At 52.3% G+C, this 19,443-nt stretch overlaps 9 protein-coding genes and 1 non-coding gene across 10 annotated transcripts in view; 3 read left to right on the top strand and 7 right to left on the bottom strand.

Annotated features, from left to right (window-relative positions):
- BU25DRAFT_341394 (ankyrin) overlaps window positions 1-386 on the top strand; it is a gene marked incomplete at both ends in the record, with an annotated part of 4,453 nt that extends 4,067 nt beyond the window's left edge. Inside the window, one exon of the mRNA XM_033702865.1 lies at window positions 15-386. Within this exon, the coding sequence (XP_033561767.1) occupies window positions 15-386 (372 nt within the window). The remainder of the gene's footprint in view (window positions 1-14) is intronic.
- Window positions 387-676: 290 nt separating this feature from the next.
- On the bottom strand, window positions 677-1,202 carry BU25DRAFT_410729 (uncharacterized protein). Its single transcript, XM_033706372.1, has 2 exons — window positions 958-1,202; window positions 677-899 (listed from the first exon to the last, which is right to left on the bottom strand). The coding sequence occupies exons 1-2, from the start codon at window positions 1,000-1,002 to the stop codon at window positions 789-791; spliced, it is 156 nt and encodes a 51-aa protein (XP_033561766.1). The 5' UTR covers window positions 1,003-1,202; the 3' UTR covers window positions 677-788.
- Window positions 1,203-1,222: 20 nt separating this feature from the next.
- On the bottom strand, window positions 1,223-1,921 carry BU25DRAFT_448501 (uncharacterized protein; the record flags this gene model as incomplete). Its single annotated transcript, XM_033709602.1, has 2 exons — window positions 1,359-1,921; window positions 1,223-1,246 (listed from the first exon to the last, which is right to left on the bottom strand). Exons 1-2 carry the CDS (start codon window positions 1,749-1,751, stop codon window positions 1,223-1,225), a joined length of 417 nt encoding a protein of 138 aa, XP_033561765.1. The 5' UTR covers window positions 1,752-1,921.
- Window positions 1,922-4,781: 2,860 nt separating this feature from the next.
- Window positions 4,782-4,869, top strand: BU25DRAFT_t73. Its single transcript has one exon. It is a non-coding gene; the product is annotated as a tRNA-Gly (tRNA).
- Window positions 4,870-5,138: 269 nt separating this feature from the next.
- Window positions 5,139-5,639, bottom strand: BU25DRAFT_341250 (uncharacterized protein; the record flags this gene model as incomplete). Its single annotated transcript, XM_033702854.1, has 1 exon — window positions 5,139-5,639. A coding segment is annotated over one exon (501 nt), but the record flags the coding sequence as incomplete, so codon positions are not given.
- Window positions 5,640-6,335: 696 nt separating this feature from the next.
- BU25DRAFT_491205 (uncharacterized protein) lies at window positions 6,336-8,069 on the bottom strand. The gene is made up of 2 exons (XM_033711548.1): window positions 7,835-8,069; window positions 6,336-7,785 (listed from the first exon to the last, which is right to left on the bottom strand). Exons 1-2 carry the CDS (start codon window positions 7,911-7,913, stop codon window positions 6,530-6,532), a joined length of 1,335 nt encoding a protein of 444 aa, XP_033561763.1. The 5' UTR covers window positions 7,914-8,069; the 3' UTR covers window positions 6,336-6,529.
- A 1,391-nt stretch (window positions 8,070-9,460) lies between these two features.
- On the bottom strand, window positions 9,461-11,589 carry BU25DRAFT_431353 (P-loop containing nucleoside triphosphate hydrolase protein; the record flags this gene model as incomplete). Its single annotated transcript, XM_033708656.1, has 3 exons — window positions 9,461-9,594; window positions 9,917-11,211; window positions 11,261-11,589. The coding sequence occupies 3 exons, from the start codon at window positions 11,587-11,589 to the stop codon at window positions 9,461-9,463; spliced, it is 1,758 nt and encodes a 585-aa protein (XP_033561762.1).
- Window positions 11,590-12,828: 1,239 nt separating this feature from the next.
- On the bottom strand, window positions 12,829-13,308 carry BU25DRAFT_431352 (shwachman-Bodian-diamond syndrome protein; the record flags this gene model as incomplete). Its single annotated transcript, XM_033708655.1, has 3 exons — window positions 12,829-12,885; window positions 12,968-13,091; window positions 13,145-13,308. The coding sequence occupies 3 exons, from the start codon at window positions 13,306-13,308 to the stop codon at window positions 12,829-12,831; spliced, it is 345 nt and encodes a 114-aa protein (XP_033561761.1).
- Window positions 13,309-13,996: 688 nt separating this feature from the next.
- On the bottom strand, window positions 13,997-17,971 carry BU25DRAFT_392740 (uncharacterized protein). The gene is made up of 6 exons (XM_033704670.1): window positions 16,529-17,971; window positions 16,123-16,479; window positions 15,875-16,075; window positions 15,605-15,823; window positions 15,329-15,557; window positions 13,997-15,276 (listed from the first exon to the last, which is right to left on the bottom strand). The coding sequence occupies exons 1-6, from the start codon at window positions 17,552-17,554 to the stop codon at window positions 14,132-14,134; spliced, it is 3,177 nt and encodes a 1,058-aa protein (XP_033561760.1). The 5' UTR covers window positions 17,555-17,971; the 3' UTR covers window positions 13,997-14,131.
- A 38-nt stretch (window positions 17,972-18,009) lies between these two features.
- On the top strand, window positions 18,010-19,421 carry BU25DRAFT_439977 (uncharacterized protein). Its single transcript, XM_033709138.1, has 4 exons — window positions 18,010-18,373; window positions 18,426-18,498; window positions 18,553-18,884; window positions 18,986-19,421. The coding sequence occupies exons 1-4, from the start codon at window positions 18,218-18,220 to the stop codon at window positions 19,115-19,117; spliced, it is 693 nt and encodes a 230-aa protein (XP_033561759.1). The 5' UTR covers window positions 18,010-18,217; the 3' UTR covers window positions 19,118-19,421.
- Window positions 19,422-19,443: the final 22 nt, after the last annotated feature.

Raw genomic sequence — 19,443 nt, 5'->3', positions numbered from 1 at the left:
ACGGAGGCCACGAGCAGGTAGTCAAGATGCTGCTCGACAAAGGCGCCAACGTCAACGCGCAGGGTGGCCTCTACGGCAACGCACTGCAGGCAGCTTCATACGGAGGCCACGAGCAGGTAGTCAAGATGCTGCTCGACAAAGGCGCCGACGTCAATGCGCGGGGTGGAGAGTACGGCAACGCACTGCGGGCAGCTTCACTTGAAGGCCACGAGCAGGTAGTCAAGATGCTGCTCGACAAAGGCGTCGACGTCAACGCGCAGGGTAGACGCTACGGCAACGCACTGCGGGCAGCTTCACTTGAAGGCCGCAAGCAGGTAGTCGAGATGCTGCTTGATGCAGGTGCTTGTCAATATCAGGAAGACGATCCTGTGTTAGAGCCCGAGTAGCATTGTTCAGGCTCCAGGTAAGCATTTTGAGGCGCCCAGTAAGCATCTTTGGATTAGCGCATGGAAGGACACAAGGCATGGTCCTATGCACGCAGCGGTAGATACTTTTGCAAAGCTGTCAGCATACGCCACATCTATTTCGAGGCCAATGCAGAGTAGGCATAGCGCTTAATTCATTACAGTAGAATACAAGTAGCTCGTAGATGCGCTAATGCAAGCTGATGCAGGCCAAGCTTCGTTGGCGTGTCCCGCCAGCTCGGGGTCTCGCTGCAGGGCTCTCCTCCCCCACTCTTCGGGGCTTTCGGCGAGCTCACTCCCATGTTCAAGTGATCTTCAAAGCCTGGGAACATAGTCTTCGTTAACCGCTCTTCCTCCTAAAGCCTCCGATATTCAGAGAGATTCTCAAAGTCGCGAGTAGACAGGGGTGTATTGCTGAAGGGTTGTTTGACGGCATCGACGAAACGATCGACAGCACGACCAGCACTTCAGAGATCCTCTTCGGAGCCTGTTGGCCTGAAGGAGAATCAGTTCATCAACACTGCATGTGAACGACAGCTCTGCAAATTCTCACAATAGAGGCGCCGAAGGCCCGAACCGCCAACTTGTCTCGGGACATGGTGTGTCTCTTCACTTAGGGACGCCCCTTACTAACAACAACCTCAATGAGCGTTGTTTGAAGGTCGTAAGTCGAACTTGAACAACGTGGAATTGCGAGGAGAAATTGATTTTCAATCCTTTATTTTATCAAATTTTGATATTTGCCAAGATTATATAAAAAGTATTCCATCGTATCGGTGGTTGTACGTAGATTGCGTGTAGTTTTCCTATGTCCCCCCTCACCGAGAGGTCTGTGATCTAAGCTTATATACATAGAGTAGTGTGCTGATTGGTCGCAGGATGATCCACATGACCATGCAAGGTACCCTGGGCTTACAGCAAGACATACTGAGCGAGAGCGTCAACTGGAATTACCTTGCGATGTCTGCAGAAACAGCAAGCAGTGGTCGTACGCTTGCGGGTTCCCCGGGGTGGAGCTGACGGTGTGTCTGCCAAGCGCTGCAACGCATTGTTCAACATCGTGGAATCAGGCTCAGTATCGTTTTCAGATGTCGAGATGATCGTACCAGTTGTTGCTGATGGCATGGTTGTCCCAGGTATTGTTGGAAGTCTGCTTGCACTTTCCCAGTGATCCAGAACGTCAAGGCCTCTTTTGTCCTGATTGAGAGCATCAGACCAGTTTTCGCACTGCACATTGGAGCGCCGGACGGTTTGTTCGTGGCTGCGCGTAAGAGAATCAGCCTGACTGGGAGCCGTGATAGCAGCTGGCAGTTCCAGGGATCTTTTCGCCACAAGATGGTCCGTCATCCATTCTTAACCAGGCAAGGGGTCATAGAAGGGTATTTCGAACCCGTCTGCAGTAACAATACGACCAAGCGGCTGGCGAACCCATCTGACCGGCTGTTGATCAAGAAGCTTTGGACTGGCGTTGTTTGGACTCATAGTGGGCTTGAGCTTCGAGCGAGCATCAATTCAAGTGCTGTGAATCGTGTGAATCCAAATTCGATGACCAAAGTGTGATGGCTCAAAAGATATATCGTGATGCAGCAGCGCCGGTCTCAAACTTCACTGCTTAAGGGGTTCAACATCATGTCATGAACACAAAGTTGGTGAACATGCATAGGGGAACATGTGGGCCACAAGATGCTGTGGCATGAAACGCTGGCTTGAAATTGTAGATGCAATTGGTGTAGCGCAGGTGCCGATGTCTTTGTCACCTGTGAGTTCCGTTCCCAGTCTCCAGATTCTCTGGATACATGATTCCTCATCCGCACCAGGGCGATGCGATTGGTTTGGCGCAGGCGCTGATGTTTTACCGCATCTGAGTTCTGTAATGACTCTGCACACAGCAAGGCTGTGGGGCAGACTAGCTTACAGCAGCTAGGGGCAAAGCTAGCTGGCTGGCACTATATATATTATACTACATAAAGAATACTTGCTTAAGTTTTCTTGTGCTTACCTTTTGGTATAACTTGGAGATGTCACGTAGTATTGATATCGAGGGCAGGGCGCTCATCCATTACAAGTTCCGTTAACTCCACTCTCCAGATTCTCTCGATACATGATGGGCCTTGTGTTCCCCGGAAGGTGAAAGTTGAAACACAAAAGTGTGTCAACCGAGAGCTTGAAAAGCAATACATTCCTAGCGTTCGAGAAGACGTCCTTGACTGGCGGATGTCTCGAGCGTTGCCAGACGCCGCACATGCAGCTTGTATGTCCAGAGATATGATTGGTTTCTTGCTGACGAGCAGTCAATAAACGACTAGCTGAGAAGTCGTCTGATGGCAACGAGGCGCCGGTCACTGCGGGTGAAGGAGCCAAGTCTAACTGACTGCTTGTCCCTAGAAGTGATCAGGTGGCAAAGATACCTTCCTCTTACTGCAAACGATCTGAGCTGTCAGCAAATGCCAGGATGTGCAAGCTCTGAGGGTAGCTTCTTGTCGACCCACACCAATGACATTTGGCGCGGAAGTTCAGAGTTGAGAAATGGTGGGTATGCAGCTGTCTGTTTTCTCCTTGCATCAGAAGGCCTGTAGTCCAGGAACTTTGTTTTAAGAATCTTGATGTAACCGGCGCAGCGGCGGGGTACACGCGTGATAGGCGCTGAGATGTGTACCCGCAGCAACGTATATGAATGGGTGATTGTCCATAGACTGTTTCATCTTGCTCATAGTCATCTGTCGGGGATCGTGAGTGATCCGTACGCATGTGGGAAGAATTGCAGGATTGAACTGAGGTTGTATTGGGTGAAGCTACGGACAGTATGTATATGTGAGTAGCTGTAAACAACGCTAGTGTGACGTGGCAGTCACTCTCATGGCAGGTGAGGTTCGACAGGCAGGAGCACCCTGAACCGTGACAGTTATGAAGCCTCGACTCACTCAACCCAACCTTTCCTCCCCAGGAAGACCAGACAAAATTCAGCGAGTCTACCTCTACAATAGTTAAACACTGACAGCCACCATTTCTGCCTCTCAGTCGCTTCAAGATGACTGTGTATCGTTTGTTGCTAACGCGATTTGTGATTTGCAGGTCATGTGTAGATGCCTGGTGCGGGAGCACAATTGTAGTTGTATGTATGCCACTGTGTACGCAAAGCGGAGGCTACAGCGGCAGGATACCTTGGAGGATAGGTAAAAACAGTGGTCAAACATATTGGATGGCTTCACACGTCTCGAATGGGATCGTAGTTGCGCGAAATCGATGGCTCGTATGATTGACTGGCTGTATGGCAGATGCAGCTGTTCAATGTTTGCGTTTCTGACGCAACGATTATCTCGATGTCTTTGTTCCATGCAAGTCCTGGTACCTGTGCTGATTGACTCTTCCCTGATGATGTCGCGGACGACCTGATACATCCTCCAGTCGATGGCACTGTCATAGACCTGATGAATTCCCTCTTCAACAAGCCCTTCGTTGACCTGGTTGAAGACCTCTATCTTTTTGTCAGCCTTATGCTTGCGCCACTGTAAGGTCGGGTGTGCTGCGACGCAAGAGAGAGCCTTATCCCGTGTAATACTCTGTTCAGATTAGTCAAGAAAGAGACTGGGCCGGGGGGGGGAGGGGTATGCGCCGGTTGCTGGTAGCCTACGGGCTGGCCGGCGTGAGCAAGACGCAGCTGGCGGCTAACTTTGCCCGGCGACAGCAGCGCAGCTTCTCGTCGGTGTTGTGGGAGAAGCGTCAGTGAGCATCTCGGAGTGTAGCTGCAGCGTCTGCAATGGGCGCAGCGGCAGCAGGCGATACAGTGACGCTAACACCATCACAGGTCGGGAGAGCGACAAGCTGCTTCGGGTGCTCGACGGGCTGCCGCTGGCGCGGGCTGCTGTGTACATGAGCGAGACAGGCATGGGATTTGGCATCTATACTCGGCTGTACAAGGAGCAGTGGCAGGAGCTGATGGAGCCGCATGACGGCAGACGGATACCGCTGCGGAGCTACGCGAATGGCAGCGTGACCGCGACCTGGGCGATATCATACACGGCTGTCCGGAGAAGGAACGAGGCGGCCGCGAACCTGCTGCTTCTGTGGGCGCATCTGGACAACAAGAGCCTGTGGCATGGACTGCTGGCCGAGTATACATGTTATCTGCAACTTGTTCTTGGACATTAAGGGCATTCAGCAGGCTCAAAGACCCTTACGTTGCAAGTAAGGAATCCTAGTTTGCGTTTATTTGGTTATTTTACCGCTGAGTCTCCCTACTGACAACAACCTCTAAAAGTGTTTGAAGAGCGAAGATTTTGACTTTTGGGAGGGACCATATGAAAACGAGAAGTGATAGACTGAATTTCCTGAATATAATATTTAAAAATCAAAAAGATTCAACAAAAAGGGTTGATTGCATCGGTGGTTTAGTGGTAAAATTAGCCGTTGCCATCCTCCACAGGACAGTTTCGGCTAGCCCCGGGTTCGATTCCCGGCCGATGCATTTTGCTATTCTGAAGGTGTTGAGGTAGAAGAAGCTCTATTTTTGCGTGGAAAGTTGTGTGGGACGAAAGCTCGCCAAAGTGGTTGACGCTTGCCGCGCCGAAGCTAGAGAAACAGGAACATTTAATATTGCATCATACCTAGGCAGGTTGTCTTTTTGGTATTGGACATTCACAGAACTCATCACGGAAATGCACTTGCCCATTACAGCGACAGGCTCTCTGATATCGGTTACACGTTCAAGCTGAATAGCGTACCCACGGTTATACCTCAATCCATCCCATCAATCTTCATTCCGTTGAGTAAGTCCACGGCAGACACGCTTTCTTGCCTGCAATAAATGCACCTCCACCTTCCTCCTGGCCCCGAATGGTCATGCCACTGACAGCGGTTGAGCTTCATCATCTTTGACCTATCCATGTGATCGTCCGGTGTCTTGCGCGTCAATGATGGCAGCACATCGTGCAGGAAATCAACTGTGTGCATCCATCTTATCCCATCCGCCTGAATGGCTGGCAGTACATCGCACAAGAATTCTGGCGTGTACGAATTTGAGTAACTTATCACACTATCAAGAGATACATTTGCTTTGTGTAGGTTGACAACATACGAGCGCAGCTTGGACCCAGCAGCCGTCTCTTCAAAGAGAGATTTGATCATCTCTGTGGACAGCCCACGTCCAGTTAGTACGCGTTCGTGCAACATGTCGATCGCAGCGTTGCCAAGTGCTGGTATGCCGCGAAGGTCCGCGAAGACCCAGATGTTCACTAACGTTCACGCTGGGAGGAAGATCTTGTCGGTGAGAGTCGGATCAGTGGCGAAGTCCTTGAGTTTCCCAGTGAACATCCAGCCGCAAAAGGCTTTGAATGTAGCAAAGTATGACAAGTGCCACATCGCTAACTTACGAAGTACAGTGTATTCTTTGCGCTTCTGACCATCATTGACAGAGATGACGACAATGTCTTTGAGGTCATAGCAAGAGTTATTTCATTGTTAGCCCAGCTTCATCATCGTGCCTGGAGATAAGCTTACCTTGGCGGAGTGGCAGTAGGGCCCTTACAGACCGAAAGCAGAGCTGAGTCTGGCAACGTGGTCTTGCTAGACGTGGATGGCGTGGCTGGCGTGGCTGGCGTAGCCAACAAGACTGGCGTGTGGAGGGCAGACCGAGCGCAAATAGCCCATTTTGCGACACCATCACAGCGAGTTGGTATGTTGTTAATGGACTGACAAAGGCGCTGAACAGAGCGTTGAGGCAGTCACGGAAGATTCGACCAGGGAGATTGGCCGCAATTGCTTTCACCCGTGAGGGGCTTCAGGGGTTACTGTTCTGAAAAGTGAGTCGTATCGCCATCCCTGGACCTCCAGACAAAGTCATTCCCAGATTTGTTGTCAACATCCAAACCAGGTTTTGGGTCACATCTCATTCTCTTGCTCGACACGCAGGTGGTGGCACCCGCCTAAGTTTCAATTGTTCGTTATTGACAAAGTGAAAGATATCTAGTTCATGATGGACGGCCTCTTGTAGACCTTAGATATATGTACACCCATGTTTCGTACAACCCGCTCTTGTGAATGGTATCGACCCTTGAAAGTAAATTGCCCATGATTGTGTACCCCGGAACGCCATTGCTGCTCGAAAAGAAACACCATGACAGCTGCGCCTATTTACCGAGCTGCTTCTCCAAATCCTCAGGCGGAGTCTTCATGGCGCTCATCTCCACCGCATCACCTGGTGGTCGATACGCCTGGTATTCTGGCTGGTGCTCGCTCTTCTCGTTGATGACGGGCATGACCATCGAACTGTCAAGCTCGACAGCTCCCTCGTGATTATGCGCGAACGGTCCCTGACCCTGTCCTGGCGAGTATCCAGGTGGTGAGCTGCCCCAGGTCGATCGATCGCCGTTTCCACCTCCAATAAACGCAGTGTCCGGAGCGTACGGTACGCCTGAGCTTGGCTGGAAGCCCGCGCCAGACTCGAGCTCTGCTTTTCCGGGGATCGTCGAGGTCGGGCGGCCGGGGCCAACGGGGTTGCTGTCAATTTCTGAGGTACCGGGTCGTGAGTGACGGTACACTTCCTGCTTCTTTGGCGAGGCGAGTGCGGCAGCTGCGGTGTCAGGAGACTCACCACCATCGGGGGTGGTCTTGTAGGGGTGGACCTTCGCCTGGTGGCGCTTCCGCAGCATCCAGATGAGGATGCCAATCAGGGCGAGGCCGAGAGGTATACCGACTGCGCAGCCTATGATGAGGCCGATGTTGGTGCCAGAGCCACCTGATAAGGATGCGCCGCCGCCTGAGGCATCGGCTGTTGCGGTTGGGGTGATAACGTTGGTGATGTAAATGGTCTCTGGGCCAGAGCCTCCAGATGCAGACCTAATGCTTGTTGCGACCGAGGTCACAGCGGAGACTGAACGTGCTGAGGTTGCTGAGGAAGAGGGTGCGTTCGAGGAGGATGCTGCTGCTGAAGAGCTGGTTTGAGAAGTGGGTGAGCTGCCACTTGAACCTGAGGTTGCAAGGCCGGTGACGGTCGAGATAGTAGGGTTCGAGGATGCCTGGTTCGAGCCAATTGTAGCGTACGCGACACCGTCCTGGAGGTTGAAAAATGGTCGTGGCTCTGGCTCTTCCTGGCAACAGTTGACACTCGTTGCGTCGCCATTACAGCACCATTGGCTGTTGTGGTTTGAGCATTGTGTAATAGACTCTCCACCACTAACGGTCATGTTATATGTGCAGAGGTTGGAGGCGCAACCGGGTGAGTTCCAGTCTTTGTCAGTACAACTGTATCTGCCGTGAAGCCCAGTGGGAGGGTAGTAGCAAAGGCCATTGTCAAGACAATGCCAGTTCTCAGGGCAGCAAGCGGAACCTGATGCTGAAGAGCAAGCTTTCTCTGTGCTGGGAGCTGTGTTGCCATTGGGGTAGTCTAAGGCTGTCAGTTATTGCTCGTAAATATCTTGTGGACTCTGACTTACAGCACGTCTGCGAGACTACCTGCTGTGCGAGGGCAGCTACGGCGGCAGCGCGCACCCATGCAAGTGTAGACCTAGCCATGGTGCGTCTTGGTCGTGGTCATCAATAAGTTAATGTTGGTGTGGGGACAATCAAATCTTTTGCGTCTGGAGTGCTCGAGCTCGTGCAAGGTGAGGTGAGGTGAAGTGAGAGAGGTCGCTCAAGTCAAGGAAAGCCAGCAGAGAACAGGGCCACAAGGTAAGACAAAAGGTAACGCGCCCACAGCAACGATGATCGCACTGCATGGTTCTTTGGGGGCACTCCCGTTTCCCGTGCACCGTTTGCTTGTCCGCTTGTCAAAGCCTTTTGCCCTCTTTACCTCTTTCACCTCTAACAGCTCACAAACCATGGAATAGCACGGCATCACGGCCAATGAGCGCGCTGCACGCAACCGGTGGCAGGAAACTCTCGCAATCTACCGAAGTGCACGCGAGGTCACGGTGACGTCTTACGCAAGGCTAAAAGCCAAATACGGAGAGACTATGGGCCTTGGCAGGGTAGCAATGGCAAGCGCGATGTGCAAGGTTACACTGTGTTGATCGCATCATGTTGAAGTCCAAGCTCGGGTTTTGAAACGGTGCGCTGATGAGAAGAATGCAGATTGAGTAAATAGAAGGAAGGGACATACATACAGGGCTTGAGGAGGCTGTCACAGTACAGACAGGCAGTCGGCGGTGCTGCCGAAAGTACAGCCTCAAACAATCATCGTCACTCGAATCCTTCGATAGTACTCATCGTATGGTTGTGTAAACCGGCTTCTGCACCTCCTGCCGTAACGCTGCAGTTACCCGAGCTCTTCCCTCGACAGCCCAATCACCACTCTTCGTTCATCCTCTTTTCATATTCAATACCCGCGGCTCCTTTACGATACGACCTGTGGCTCGCGTCTCGTGCGTAACCGAGGCAGGAAGATCGTCCGCGCCGCGCTGGTGGATCGCCAGTGGTCAACCACCAAAATTGGCCACTCGTAACGTGCAGAGCTTGATGCGGAAGGTTAGAAATGCAAATGACGTTGGTGCGCGGTTGTGAGGGAGACGAAAGTTGGTGGGGACTGTCCCTGTATGGCCGTGCATACGGCGGTTGACCGAAGAGGGGAACGCAGAGAGACGGCGCCTTCGCCCTGCGTCAGGGGAGGCGATGGTAAGGACAAGAATAGAATTGTAGCTTTAAGGTTGCTGCGCTAAAGATTTGGTCTTTGTTGATCTACGGCCGCAATTGCAGCTCCGTCTTTGTCTGCATCATGGCTTCCTTCTCTGCGCCTTAGTACCGTCTTGCATTGCAGTAGGGAGTGCAAGACGGAAGCACCGGAATATGCAAACATACGGAACTTTCGAACAAACACGGACCAAATGCATACTTCACCTCGGTGCAAATCATCCGAACCACTTTTGCAGTGGACCCGGCCCGTACGCTATCAAAACCATCCCACAGTTCAATCTGCGCACACGAGCGGTAACAATTCTACGATATGCTAAACGGATGATCCGAAAAGACCGAACAAGTACAACTCCATCAATCTGCTGCAAAGAAACACCGAAAGATCCTCCACTTCGGATCTGAGATGAGATCTGAAGATGTTCAGACTTGATCTAGCCGAGGGAGCGCCTTTCAGGGGACGAAGTTCCCCTCATTAACTTGAAAGGACAGCGATAGCTCACTGTCAGGCCATCAGGGAAGACAGTTGCACACCTCTCCACTGACGCCGGGTCACGTCGGAGCACACCTGCGTCAAATCAGAAAATTTGACAAAACAGAACACACCTTTACTAATCAGACTCGTTCAGCCAACGAAGCAAATCAAATCAACCAGACATTGTAACGTATTAGTGTCAATTTAGTACCCAAAGAACTAGTTCTACTCAAACGTCGAAGTACAAGATTCGATCTGACGAAGCCTCGATTCACGAGGCTGCAGCACACTTTTTAGACGTCTACACAACACCACCCACGCGCCACCACCCCATCACCACACCCCATTCCCAACTACTACCCACCCCTCCTCCTAGCCAACGCCTGCCTCTGCCTCAAACCCTTCCCCATCCCACTCTCGACCTTGACCTTCGCACTCGCCGGCGCCCCATCCTTCTCGTTATCCATATCTATATACAGCACTCTGATCTGATGTTGCACCACTTTCAGCAGCAGATTGTCCTTTAGATTTTCCGGAATATCGACGGTAGGCATGACCATCTTGTTTTTCTTGATTTCTTGTTTGGCTTCGGTAGCTTCGCCTTGCTTCTTTGCTTGCTCGTCGGAGGATGTGGATGGGGGGAGTGGTTTGGAGCAAGTTGCGCATTTGGTCTTGCAGATGCAGATTTCTTCGTCTTTCTTCTCGTTGGCTGGTGTTGGGGTGGCGGAGGCAGGCGCACTCGCAGCTTCTTCGGCATCCACGATCTCGAAATCATCGCCCTTGAAACCTCTCACGAGACTCAGGAGCGCCATGACGAACAGCTCCTTGAGGTACGCGAAACTAAAGCCCTCAGATAGCTTTGCAATCACGCCACACAGCTCCTCCGGGAACTCGACGGTATCGTTCTTAAGCAGCTTCTTCCGCCAGTACTCAACGTACAGCCTCCTCTCCTCCTCCTCAGGGATCTTGAAATGGTACTTCCTATCAAACCGACTCGGACGCTTCGAGATCGCAGGATCAAGCTTGTCGAGATGGTTGGTCGAACCAATCATCAGGATCCCGTCATTGGACTCGAGACCATCGACTTCGTTCAGGAAGTAGCTCCGGATATCATCATTGACGAGCGAGTCGAGATCTTCGAAGATCAAGAGGCACGGCGCCATGCTACGCGCCTGCTGGAAGATCTTACGGATTGCGTATTGTTCTGTCTGGCAGTTTGTCTCGAAGGACTTGACATAGAGGGAGGGAATGGGGTCAGGACGATTGTAGAGCGAGGCCATGAGCGCTTTGATGGAGACGGTTTTGCCGTTGCCGGGGACGCCGTGGAGGATTACACCGCGCTTCCAAGGTACGGCGAACTGCGCGTACAGTTCCTGGTTGTCGAAGAAGCCTTGCACGTCGTCGATGAGGTTTTGCTTCATGTTACGCGAAAGGATGACATCGGCCCAGCAGGCTCCTGAGACGGATTTCCAGAGCTCTTTTGATTTGTCCCAGTGCCCGTTGTCGAAGACAAAGATCTCGTCATGAAGCTGTGAGGTCCAGTTGCCGGCTGCGAGGATAAGGGCGTCGGTTTCCTGACAGTGGCCGTCGACGATGTGTGACTTGAAGCGTGGATGCAGGATGTAGAAGAGCTTCGTTGGCTGGGAGAGCATATCTTGCCAGGTCACGTAATAGACGAGGAACTCCTTGTCGTCCCAGATGTACTGGAACCTTCTGAGTGTCAGCAGTCGTTCCGATGATCTTGGTAAGGAAGACTTACCTTGCAAACCGGAAGTCATCTGTCAATCTCCCAGGGTGCATCTTCTTCTCAATGCCCTCCCCGACAGCACGCCAGTCCCTCGTAGCATTGAATTGCTCATCGTCGGAGTCGAAGTTCAGCAACGCCTTGTCAGTGGCAGCATACTCGAACAGCGCAATTTTCTTGGCTTCCACCTCGGTGACATGGTAGTCTTCGTAAGCATTACGAAACAACGTCAATGTAGTGGTCTTGGTGTCGACACGTTTGGCATCGCAGTGAGACTTGAAGTTACTGAACATGGAGGCACTGTGCTCCTGAGTGGCAGCAGGAGTGGACCTGGCAGCTGGCATGCTGAAGACAGGATTGGATGAAGAGACGAGAACGAATGGCAGGGCGAGTAAAGCGTGAAGTAAGACCTCTGTTGGACTCAGAGAGCATTGCTTGCAGGTAGGACTCGAGACGACTGTTCATCTTTTATACGTCGATACGCCGACGCTACTCTGGTCGGCCTCTTTCAGTACGACTCATCTGCAGTCAAAGATCCCGTAGACAGCACACCCCCTCACAAAGCGGACGTAAGCTTGAATGTAGGCAACGAGCAGAATCGGTAGCTTGATCGCCGGATGACAAACTTCTATTGCCCAAGTGTTGCAAGTGAAGCACATGCGCGTACGCGGAAAGCTGTGATAGGTCTGATGAAGGCTATGTAAGGTTGTCCAGGGGTGCATGCAGTGTGCAGCTCCATGCTAGACATGCGTTCCTGTGGGATAGCAGAAAGCACTGTGGCTGGCCTGAGAGGAGTGTATTTGTTGGGTAATACTCGACTTCTCTATTGGAGTGGTAGGAAATAGTTGACCGGTTTAGGCAGCAAGAAGATGTGCCCCTGAGGAACATATTGCGAGTGCGCAGCCAGGCTGCAGCTTCTAACCTCTTCTAGAAATCGGTGAATTCCTCCACCTGGAGCTGCAAATCCCATCTCACCTGCAGTGTCACTTCTTGAGTCAACGACAGTATGTTCGATCGTGCCAAGAGGGCACCATGATTCAAGCATATCCGGAATTGTAGTTGGATCGCGAGAACGTGATCTTTGAGCCTCATGGTTCCTAGACATCCAGGGTTTCTGGATCTTGCAGCAACTGACCGGAATTGACGCATATACGCGTTCACGATCTACTGCAGCGGCATGTTCGAGAGGTTCCGACGGGTATACTAGATTAGTAGTTAGTCAAACGTATGTTTCAGCCTGGCAGTATGGTATTGCGGTTGGTCATCCGGAAGCTGCAAGTTGTGCATGTGTGCAGATCGACGCTCACGGTGCATGATCAAGTTCGATTGAAGTATCTGTCAGCCTCGTCGATACCCATGTACCACAACACATGTACGACAAGAGTAGCTTGGTATCTTGAATTACTTTCATTGGATATCTCGATAATTTTCATGCTGCCCTCGCATTCCAGCAGAGGAAGTGCAGCCTATGCCCTAGCCAATCTTCCAGGCGCGGCAGTAAAGCTCAGATAGCTAGTGCCCTTTCCGACAGTCGCCAATCATGGTCATCGAATCCTAAGTAGTCGAGTCGCAAGTCGAATCGCTTAGTGGGCAGCCATGGGGCCCTTGGAATCGTTGGTGTCACCCTGGCGCTCCGAGTTCTGTAGCAATGTTAGCGTCTGCTCGATGGTCGCGGACAGCGATGGACAAGATGCTGTCTAATCGTGTGATGTCATGACGTACCTGTGATGACTGGACGTCGCCCTTCTGGAGAATCTGCTTGATGACCTCGTCCTCATTTGAGGTGCCGAACTCGTTCTCGAGTGTGCCCTTGCTTGCTGTGTTCAGGATACCCTGGGTGCCGTGGCTGGTGCTCACGTTAGAGATGATCTTTCAGATGCTAGGCTGGAGCAGACTTACTTGTCGGTTACCAAGATCTTGAAGCCGCTGACGACTTGTGCGAGAGGAATGCTGGAGTCCTGCTTCCAGTTCTGAACAGCCTCAGAGCTGTCGACGAAGACGATGAAGTCCTCGGCCTTGCCCTTGTAGTGGACCTTGGTCTGAATAGCGTCGCCGCGAGCCATGGTGTTTATGTGTTTGGATTGAATTTTAGATGGAGGTGTTTGAATATTTGTTGAGAGTCGTAGTAAGTCGTGAGAGCTGAGGAATCGTTATGATGGAGGGGTTACGGATGGGAGCTCTGGAGGGGTATTTAGAGCTTGAGAGCTCGGGCCTGGGGACTACGTCATGCCAAGCACGTGCCCTTCTTGTCGCAAGCAACCCCGTTCTCTCACCTTCTCTTGCAGGATTGCGTGTGGCATGAGGCTCTGGCTAGATCGTGAAACTACCCAATAGTACGGGCGGTGAGTGGCCAAGAACGTATTGGTTTAGCCTAGGAGCCGCAACGCAACCACAACACGCTGTAGCTGTGACCCGTAAACATCAGCCATGCTTGATAGCAACCTACATGACGAGAGTAGCAATCAATTCAACTGCCGCATCACGCAATCGACGTGCCAGTATAACCATGATTTAATTACTATCATGTAAATCTATGTCTCGATACAACACATCGAGGGTCGTGCTCACGATGCCGTGACGTCATCTCGTCTCAAAACTCAAACGTGGCATGCGGGTGCCTTGCAGAGAGTCGTGTGATCTACTCGATGCCGTTTTCCCATCTCGGCCCATTACCCGTTCTTCACAAGTGCCGCTATTCCGATAGCATACTTCCCCATACATTACTGCCAGTCGCAAGAATAGCATGCAGTCGTGACATCGTAACAACACCCATTACTCCAACTTTTACTTTCAATAGTCCAACAGGCGCCAAAAGAATTGCGATCCAACAAGTCGTCGTAAGTATGTTCGCGTCGAATCCAAAGAGCCTCAAGTCCTTCGTCATTTTCATACCCAAAACTTGAAGATTCGACTTTTGCTTTTCAAAAACTTTTTGGATGGTGTTGCACCTGAGATGCCTCTTCCTAAGCCGCCACTCTCTCTGTCTCCTTTCCGCTTTGGCTTTGCGTTCTCGAGTCTCTGCTCGAAGTCGACGGCAGGTTCAGGTCCACGCAGAACGGTCGCATTGGAGCCATCAGATGTAAACCTCGCAGTGACCTGCGCACTGGACTCGCTCCGGGGAAGGCTGATGATGTGCGACGAGAGTCGTCGTGTCCGCTTCGGTCTAGCCGGCGTAGGCTTCTCTGTCGAGCGCTCTGCTCCTCCCGCACGATTTGCTAGGCGTCGTCGTCGGCTCGATGGTCGTGTGTCTTGCAGCTCGAAGTCCGTAGGTAGAAAAGCCGCTGGTGCGTTGTGGAAGTCTACAACTGCAGGAGCCGGTCGGCGATCTGATACAGGGGCTGCACGCAGGTTCCCTTGTGATACTCTATGTGCCCTACTACCGTATGAGTCTTCTGAGCGAGTATTGCTCATGCTGGAAAAGCTTGGCGAGCGGCGCGAGAAGTTGCTGGCAATGCTTGCCATGCTGAGCTTTCGCATAACTGAGTTGGCTGACGCACGAATCTGGTTCTCGACTCTTCGATTGGACATTCCTGGGAAAGGCAAGATGTCTTTCGTCCAGACCTCCTCCAGTGCTGTCTCAAGGCGAATGCGTTCAGCTCTCCTTGGAGCCAAGGTCGGAATGTGATTCGACGACAGGAGTGACTGCGAGCGAGTCACCACACCTGGCGAAAACGTGGGAGGAGTGTCCAGCGGTTTCTGCGCCTGTGTATTCTTGATGATGACTTGCGCCAGGTTCGTCTTCGCACCTAGCGTCGCCGCTCGATGGACAGACATGCGCCGGACCAGACTGTCTGCATGTCCGAATACCGGTCCAAGAGACTTAATATCCAAGCTCAAGGAAGAGAACATTTCTTGCATGGTGGACTGCCCTTCGACGAAATCGTGCGTCTCGCACACAGTGCGCTCGCGCAACTGTGTCTTCCACACCTCTTCTTCTTGAGATGAACAGGCGCTTAGAATGACCTCGTGCAGTCGATGGTTGTGTTCGAACACGAATTTCCAAGTGTGAGAGGCCGTATGACACTGAACGCCTGTTGCCGTTAGCCACATAGTCTGCACATACGGCCAGTGGTAGATGCGTACCCCGACCGTTGTCCGGTTCTTCGATACTGCCATTCGCGAGGCTGATGCAGGCGACCACAGTGTAGGGTGTGTAGAAACGACTTGTCGTTGCAAGTACGAGACAGGATTTGTATAGCACACAAACCATGTACTGTCCCTTCACACGTTCGGGAGTCTGGTAGGCCACATGTAGGACGCCACACAAAAGGACATGTCCAAGAAGACGAAATACAAGCGCACGCGAGATTGCCTATGGCGCGTAAATATTGTTCAACAGTTGACAGGCCAGTGGCTTACCTGTTCCTGAAACACGAGTCTGTCCTGCAGCTGCCAGGTGATATCAATCAGTCGGCGGGTCTTCGGGTCATCCTTCGCCTTGTTGACCTCACGGATAGTCTCTTGGAGTCGAAATAGAGCCTTCTCCAACTCGGCGTGAGCCTCTGGGTCGTCGCACACAGGTGTCTGGCGACACAGGTCGTCGAATAACAGGGGGTACTTGCAGACCCTCTGAATGGGCTATGAATGTGATTGTCAGCGAGTTGTAGGAAACATGAAGGTCATGCTTACCTTGATCAACAAATCAGGGAAGCTCAGCGCCTTCTTGCTGCCAGACTCGCGGTTGTTCTCGGAGGCAATGACTTTCTGCAAAGCTTCAACTCCTCGTTCGTACTCCTGCCAACCGTGCAGCCCTTTGCACATCGTAGTGAGGTCCGAGGACATCGTAGTCCAATGCGCACCATATTCTTCATAGGTAAAGAAACGTTTCATCTGGGTTCGATCAGCATGAACAAACGATCAGTGTCTGGGGAGCTGACATGTCGATTGAATATCTTTGCGATGTTGCCGACTGTTTGAGTGTCGGTTACCAGACCTCGTGGCCTCCTGTCCGGGGATCGGCCAATCTCGAGGGAATGTCTCAAACGCCGAGTAGCTCTGTGCTCGCCTAAGCGACCAGGTATGATATCTGCGCTATGGAAACGGATATGCTTAGCTTTCGTAACGGGATAAGTCTCTTGCTGTGCGCTTTTGGTGAAGTCGGCTTGAGGAATAGCTTGTTGAAGTTCTGCAAGAAGATCTTCATGGAGTTGCAAGATCTGGGCTATGTTCTGCTGTATGGATGACTTAGTCTGACCAGGCAAGGCAGGAAGGGCGGTAAGAATCATGAAGTAGTCCTGTGGCATTTGTTAGTTGGTGCGCGGGACTTGTGAGAAATTGACTGACGTTAATGAGAACCTTGAGGTCGGCAATGTAGCTTTCTTCTGAAGCAATCAGTTCTTCCACCACCTTGCGGCGCTGCAGAGATCTGAGCCACGCGCTCTCGTCGATGACTGGACCCAGCCCACCGCGGTGACTCTCCATCGACCGACGAGCGTCGGTATTACTGCTTCTATTACCTAGCCGGACTTTGTTATGCGGGCCTCTCTCGGAAGTGGGCGCAATGCTTGTGCTGGCGATCGTGATCGATGTAGTCTTGACGGTAGTGACGAAGCCCATAGAAGATGTCATCGACTCCGAAGTCCTCCGTACTGAGTCTGTCGTCGTCGAAAGGGGCGATCGAACAGCCAAAACTTCCTCAGCGCCATCAAAAGACAACTCTTGCTTCTTGCGGCGATGAAGGTGCCGCCGGCGTAAGGTGCTCATCCATCGACGAAACGGTTGTGGTTCAGTTGGGAGGGCTTGCGGCGTAGGATCTTGCACATCTTGTTTCTCACTACCACTGTGATCCGAGAATCGTCCTTCAGGCAGAGGTACGTGGATCGCTTCGTACAGATTAAACAGTTCTGACTCTTCGATATGGCTGTCGTCAACATCCATGTCCTCTGCTGAGTTCTCGCTATTCGAAGAAGACTCCATCACATATTGTAGGTCCGCCGTCTTTCTCGGGAAAGAGTTTGGAGGGGCTGCGGTGCGCGACAGCGATGGCGGTGCTCGATTGACTCCACAATTACGCTTTCGCGGTACGTGGTCCCCATGTTGCACGCCAAAGTCGTAAGCTGGCTTCTCAGGCACGAGGTTAAGCAAAGACTGCGACGTGAGAGGCGGTGTGTTCTCGTTTCCAAGGTTCCAGATATTGGATCTGTTCGAGCCAAGTGTATACAGAGAGCATGCGGATGTATTGCGAGCGGTGACGTCGCTGAGAGGCCCAAGGAAAGGTTCTTTCAAGGGAGAGCATGACTGAAGGTAAGGATTATCGCTGAAGGACCGCTTGAGTGGACTGTGTGGTCGCAGGGACAGCACATAAGCCATGTCGATGACGAGAGTGCACGAAGCACTTGTTATAGGACGAGTACGGGAGAGTGGGATGGCATGTGAGATGAATAGAGCTGCAGCACTGCAACGACTGAAGGAGAGACGAGACTGCTACGGAGCATCGGTGTAAACAAGAGGAGCATTACGGTATACGGTTGCTGAAGTAGAAAGCACTGAGCATGACATAGGAAAGCGCAAAGAGTAGATGTCGAGGTATCAACTTTGGCCGTGACACACAGAAGGGCCACTTCAGCATTACACAAGTGCAAAGGAGCCGTGACCATGGTTGAAGTTGCTGAAGGGTCCGTGGGACGCGCGTGGAGCCGCATGGCCACGAAGTATGGAAGGAGCAGGTCACCATGAGGTAAGAAGTCGCGAGTAGAGACCATCTGCGCTGTGCTTGAAATGATGGCAATGGCTTTGATGAGCTGTTTCACCTCTGCAACGATCTGGTGCTGATATTTTCTCGAGTCTCAAGCTCCTAAATGACATCTAATTGATGGATTGAGGGTGAAGGAAGTGTAAAGCAGGCGGTAGCAACTTGACGCAAACCCCGCGTTCGCCTCAGCGCGCGTCTTCGAGCTCCCCACCCTCACGCCTGCAGTCTTCAGTAGTGTCGACCTCAACGATCTGCGATACCAGCAGTCACATACGTGCATAATGGACGACATTCACGCGCCCACCGTCTATTCGGGGCCAACTTCTGGAGGCTATACAAATGGAGTGCCAAAGGAGCGGCTCTCGTTGCAGGAGCTCATCGCAGAGAGGGACAGGGTCGAGACAGAGCTCAAAGCACTGGGGCAAGTCCTAGATTCGGTGCGTCCAACACATCGTGACACAGACTCACCAGCTAACGGTCGCTACGCAGCATGGTGTCAATATGAACACTGGTCTCACCACCTTCGATGGCTTCCCCCGCAGTGACATCGACGTCCCTCAGAGTACGCGCCACCGTGAGCACCAGACACGAAGCTAGCCCTGACCGCAAGAAATAGTACGAACAACTCGAGCGCGCATAATACGGCTCAAGAACGACTACAAAGACCTCATGTCGCGCATCGAGAAGGGCCTCCACGAGCACCACGCACGATTGGTAGAGCAGGCGCAGAACGTCCCAGCTGCAGCAAACCAGGCACAAGCAGGGCACAGCGCACCTCCAGCGGCCCCAGAGGCGCCTTTCGCGAAGGTCAACAGCGTAGTAGCTGGCAGTCCGGCAGACGAGGCAGGCCTCAAAGTGGGCGACAGCATAACGAAGTTTGGCTGGGTGGACTGGACAAACCACGAACGACTAGGCCGAGTGGCGGAGGCCGTGTCGCAGAATGAAGGAGTGAGTGGCTCAGGTCCGCTGTGCTGGCAGCATCACAGCTTTGCAAGGCTGCTACGTGCAAGGCGTGGTCTTCAAGGTGTCAAGAAGCTGACAACTACTAGATACCAATCGCCGTCAAAGCTTTGCGACCCAGCAGCTTAGGTGGTCCGTCGGAGACTGTACAGATGCAGCTTACGCCGCGGAGAAATTGGGGCGGACGAGGCTTGTTGGGCTGCCACCTACTGCCTTTATAGACTGCATCTTCGATCGAGGAGGTGTACAATGCTGTCAAGGCCATCGAAATTCTCGATTATGACGTGGAGGTCTTGCACATCCTGACAAAGCATTGCGGTGGTTGGGTCAATGGCTCGCGTGATGGCCTGCGATGGAGAGGGCTGGAGCTGATGGGTGAACAACAGTGCTTGCTGCGTGGCGCATTGGGTTTGGAACACCAAGCATCGTGATACCCGGCGTTCAATTGCTGCATCAGAAAGTCTCAAAGAATTCTGCTTCAAACCGTGCTCTGATTTACACAAACATGCTGCTTGATTGCAAAGACAAAGCCAGCCTGGTCGGTGCC

The sequence above is a fragment of the Macroventuria anomochaeta genome (assembly GCF_010093625.1).
Source record: "Macroventuria anomochaeta strain CBS 525.71 unplaced genomic scaffold BU25scaffold_16, whole genome shotgun sequence".
Taxonomy (NCBI): Eukaryota; Fungi; Ascomycota; class Dothideomycetes; order Pleosporales; family Didymellaceae; genus Macroventuria; species Macroventuria anomochaeta.
Note: the sequence above shows the minus strand (reverse complement) of the source record. Positions and strands in the feature narration are given on the sequence as shown.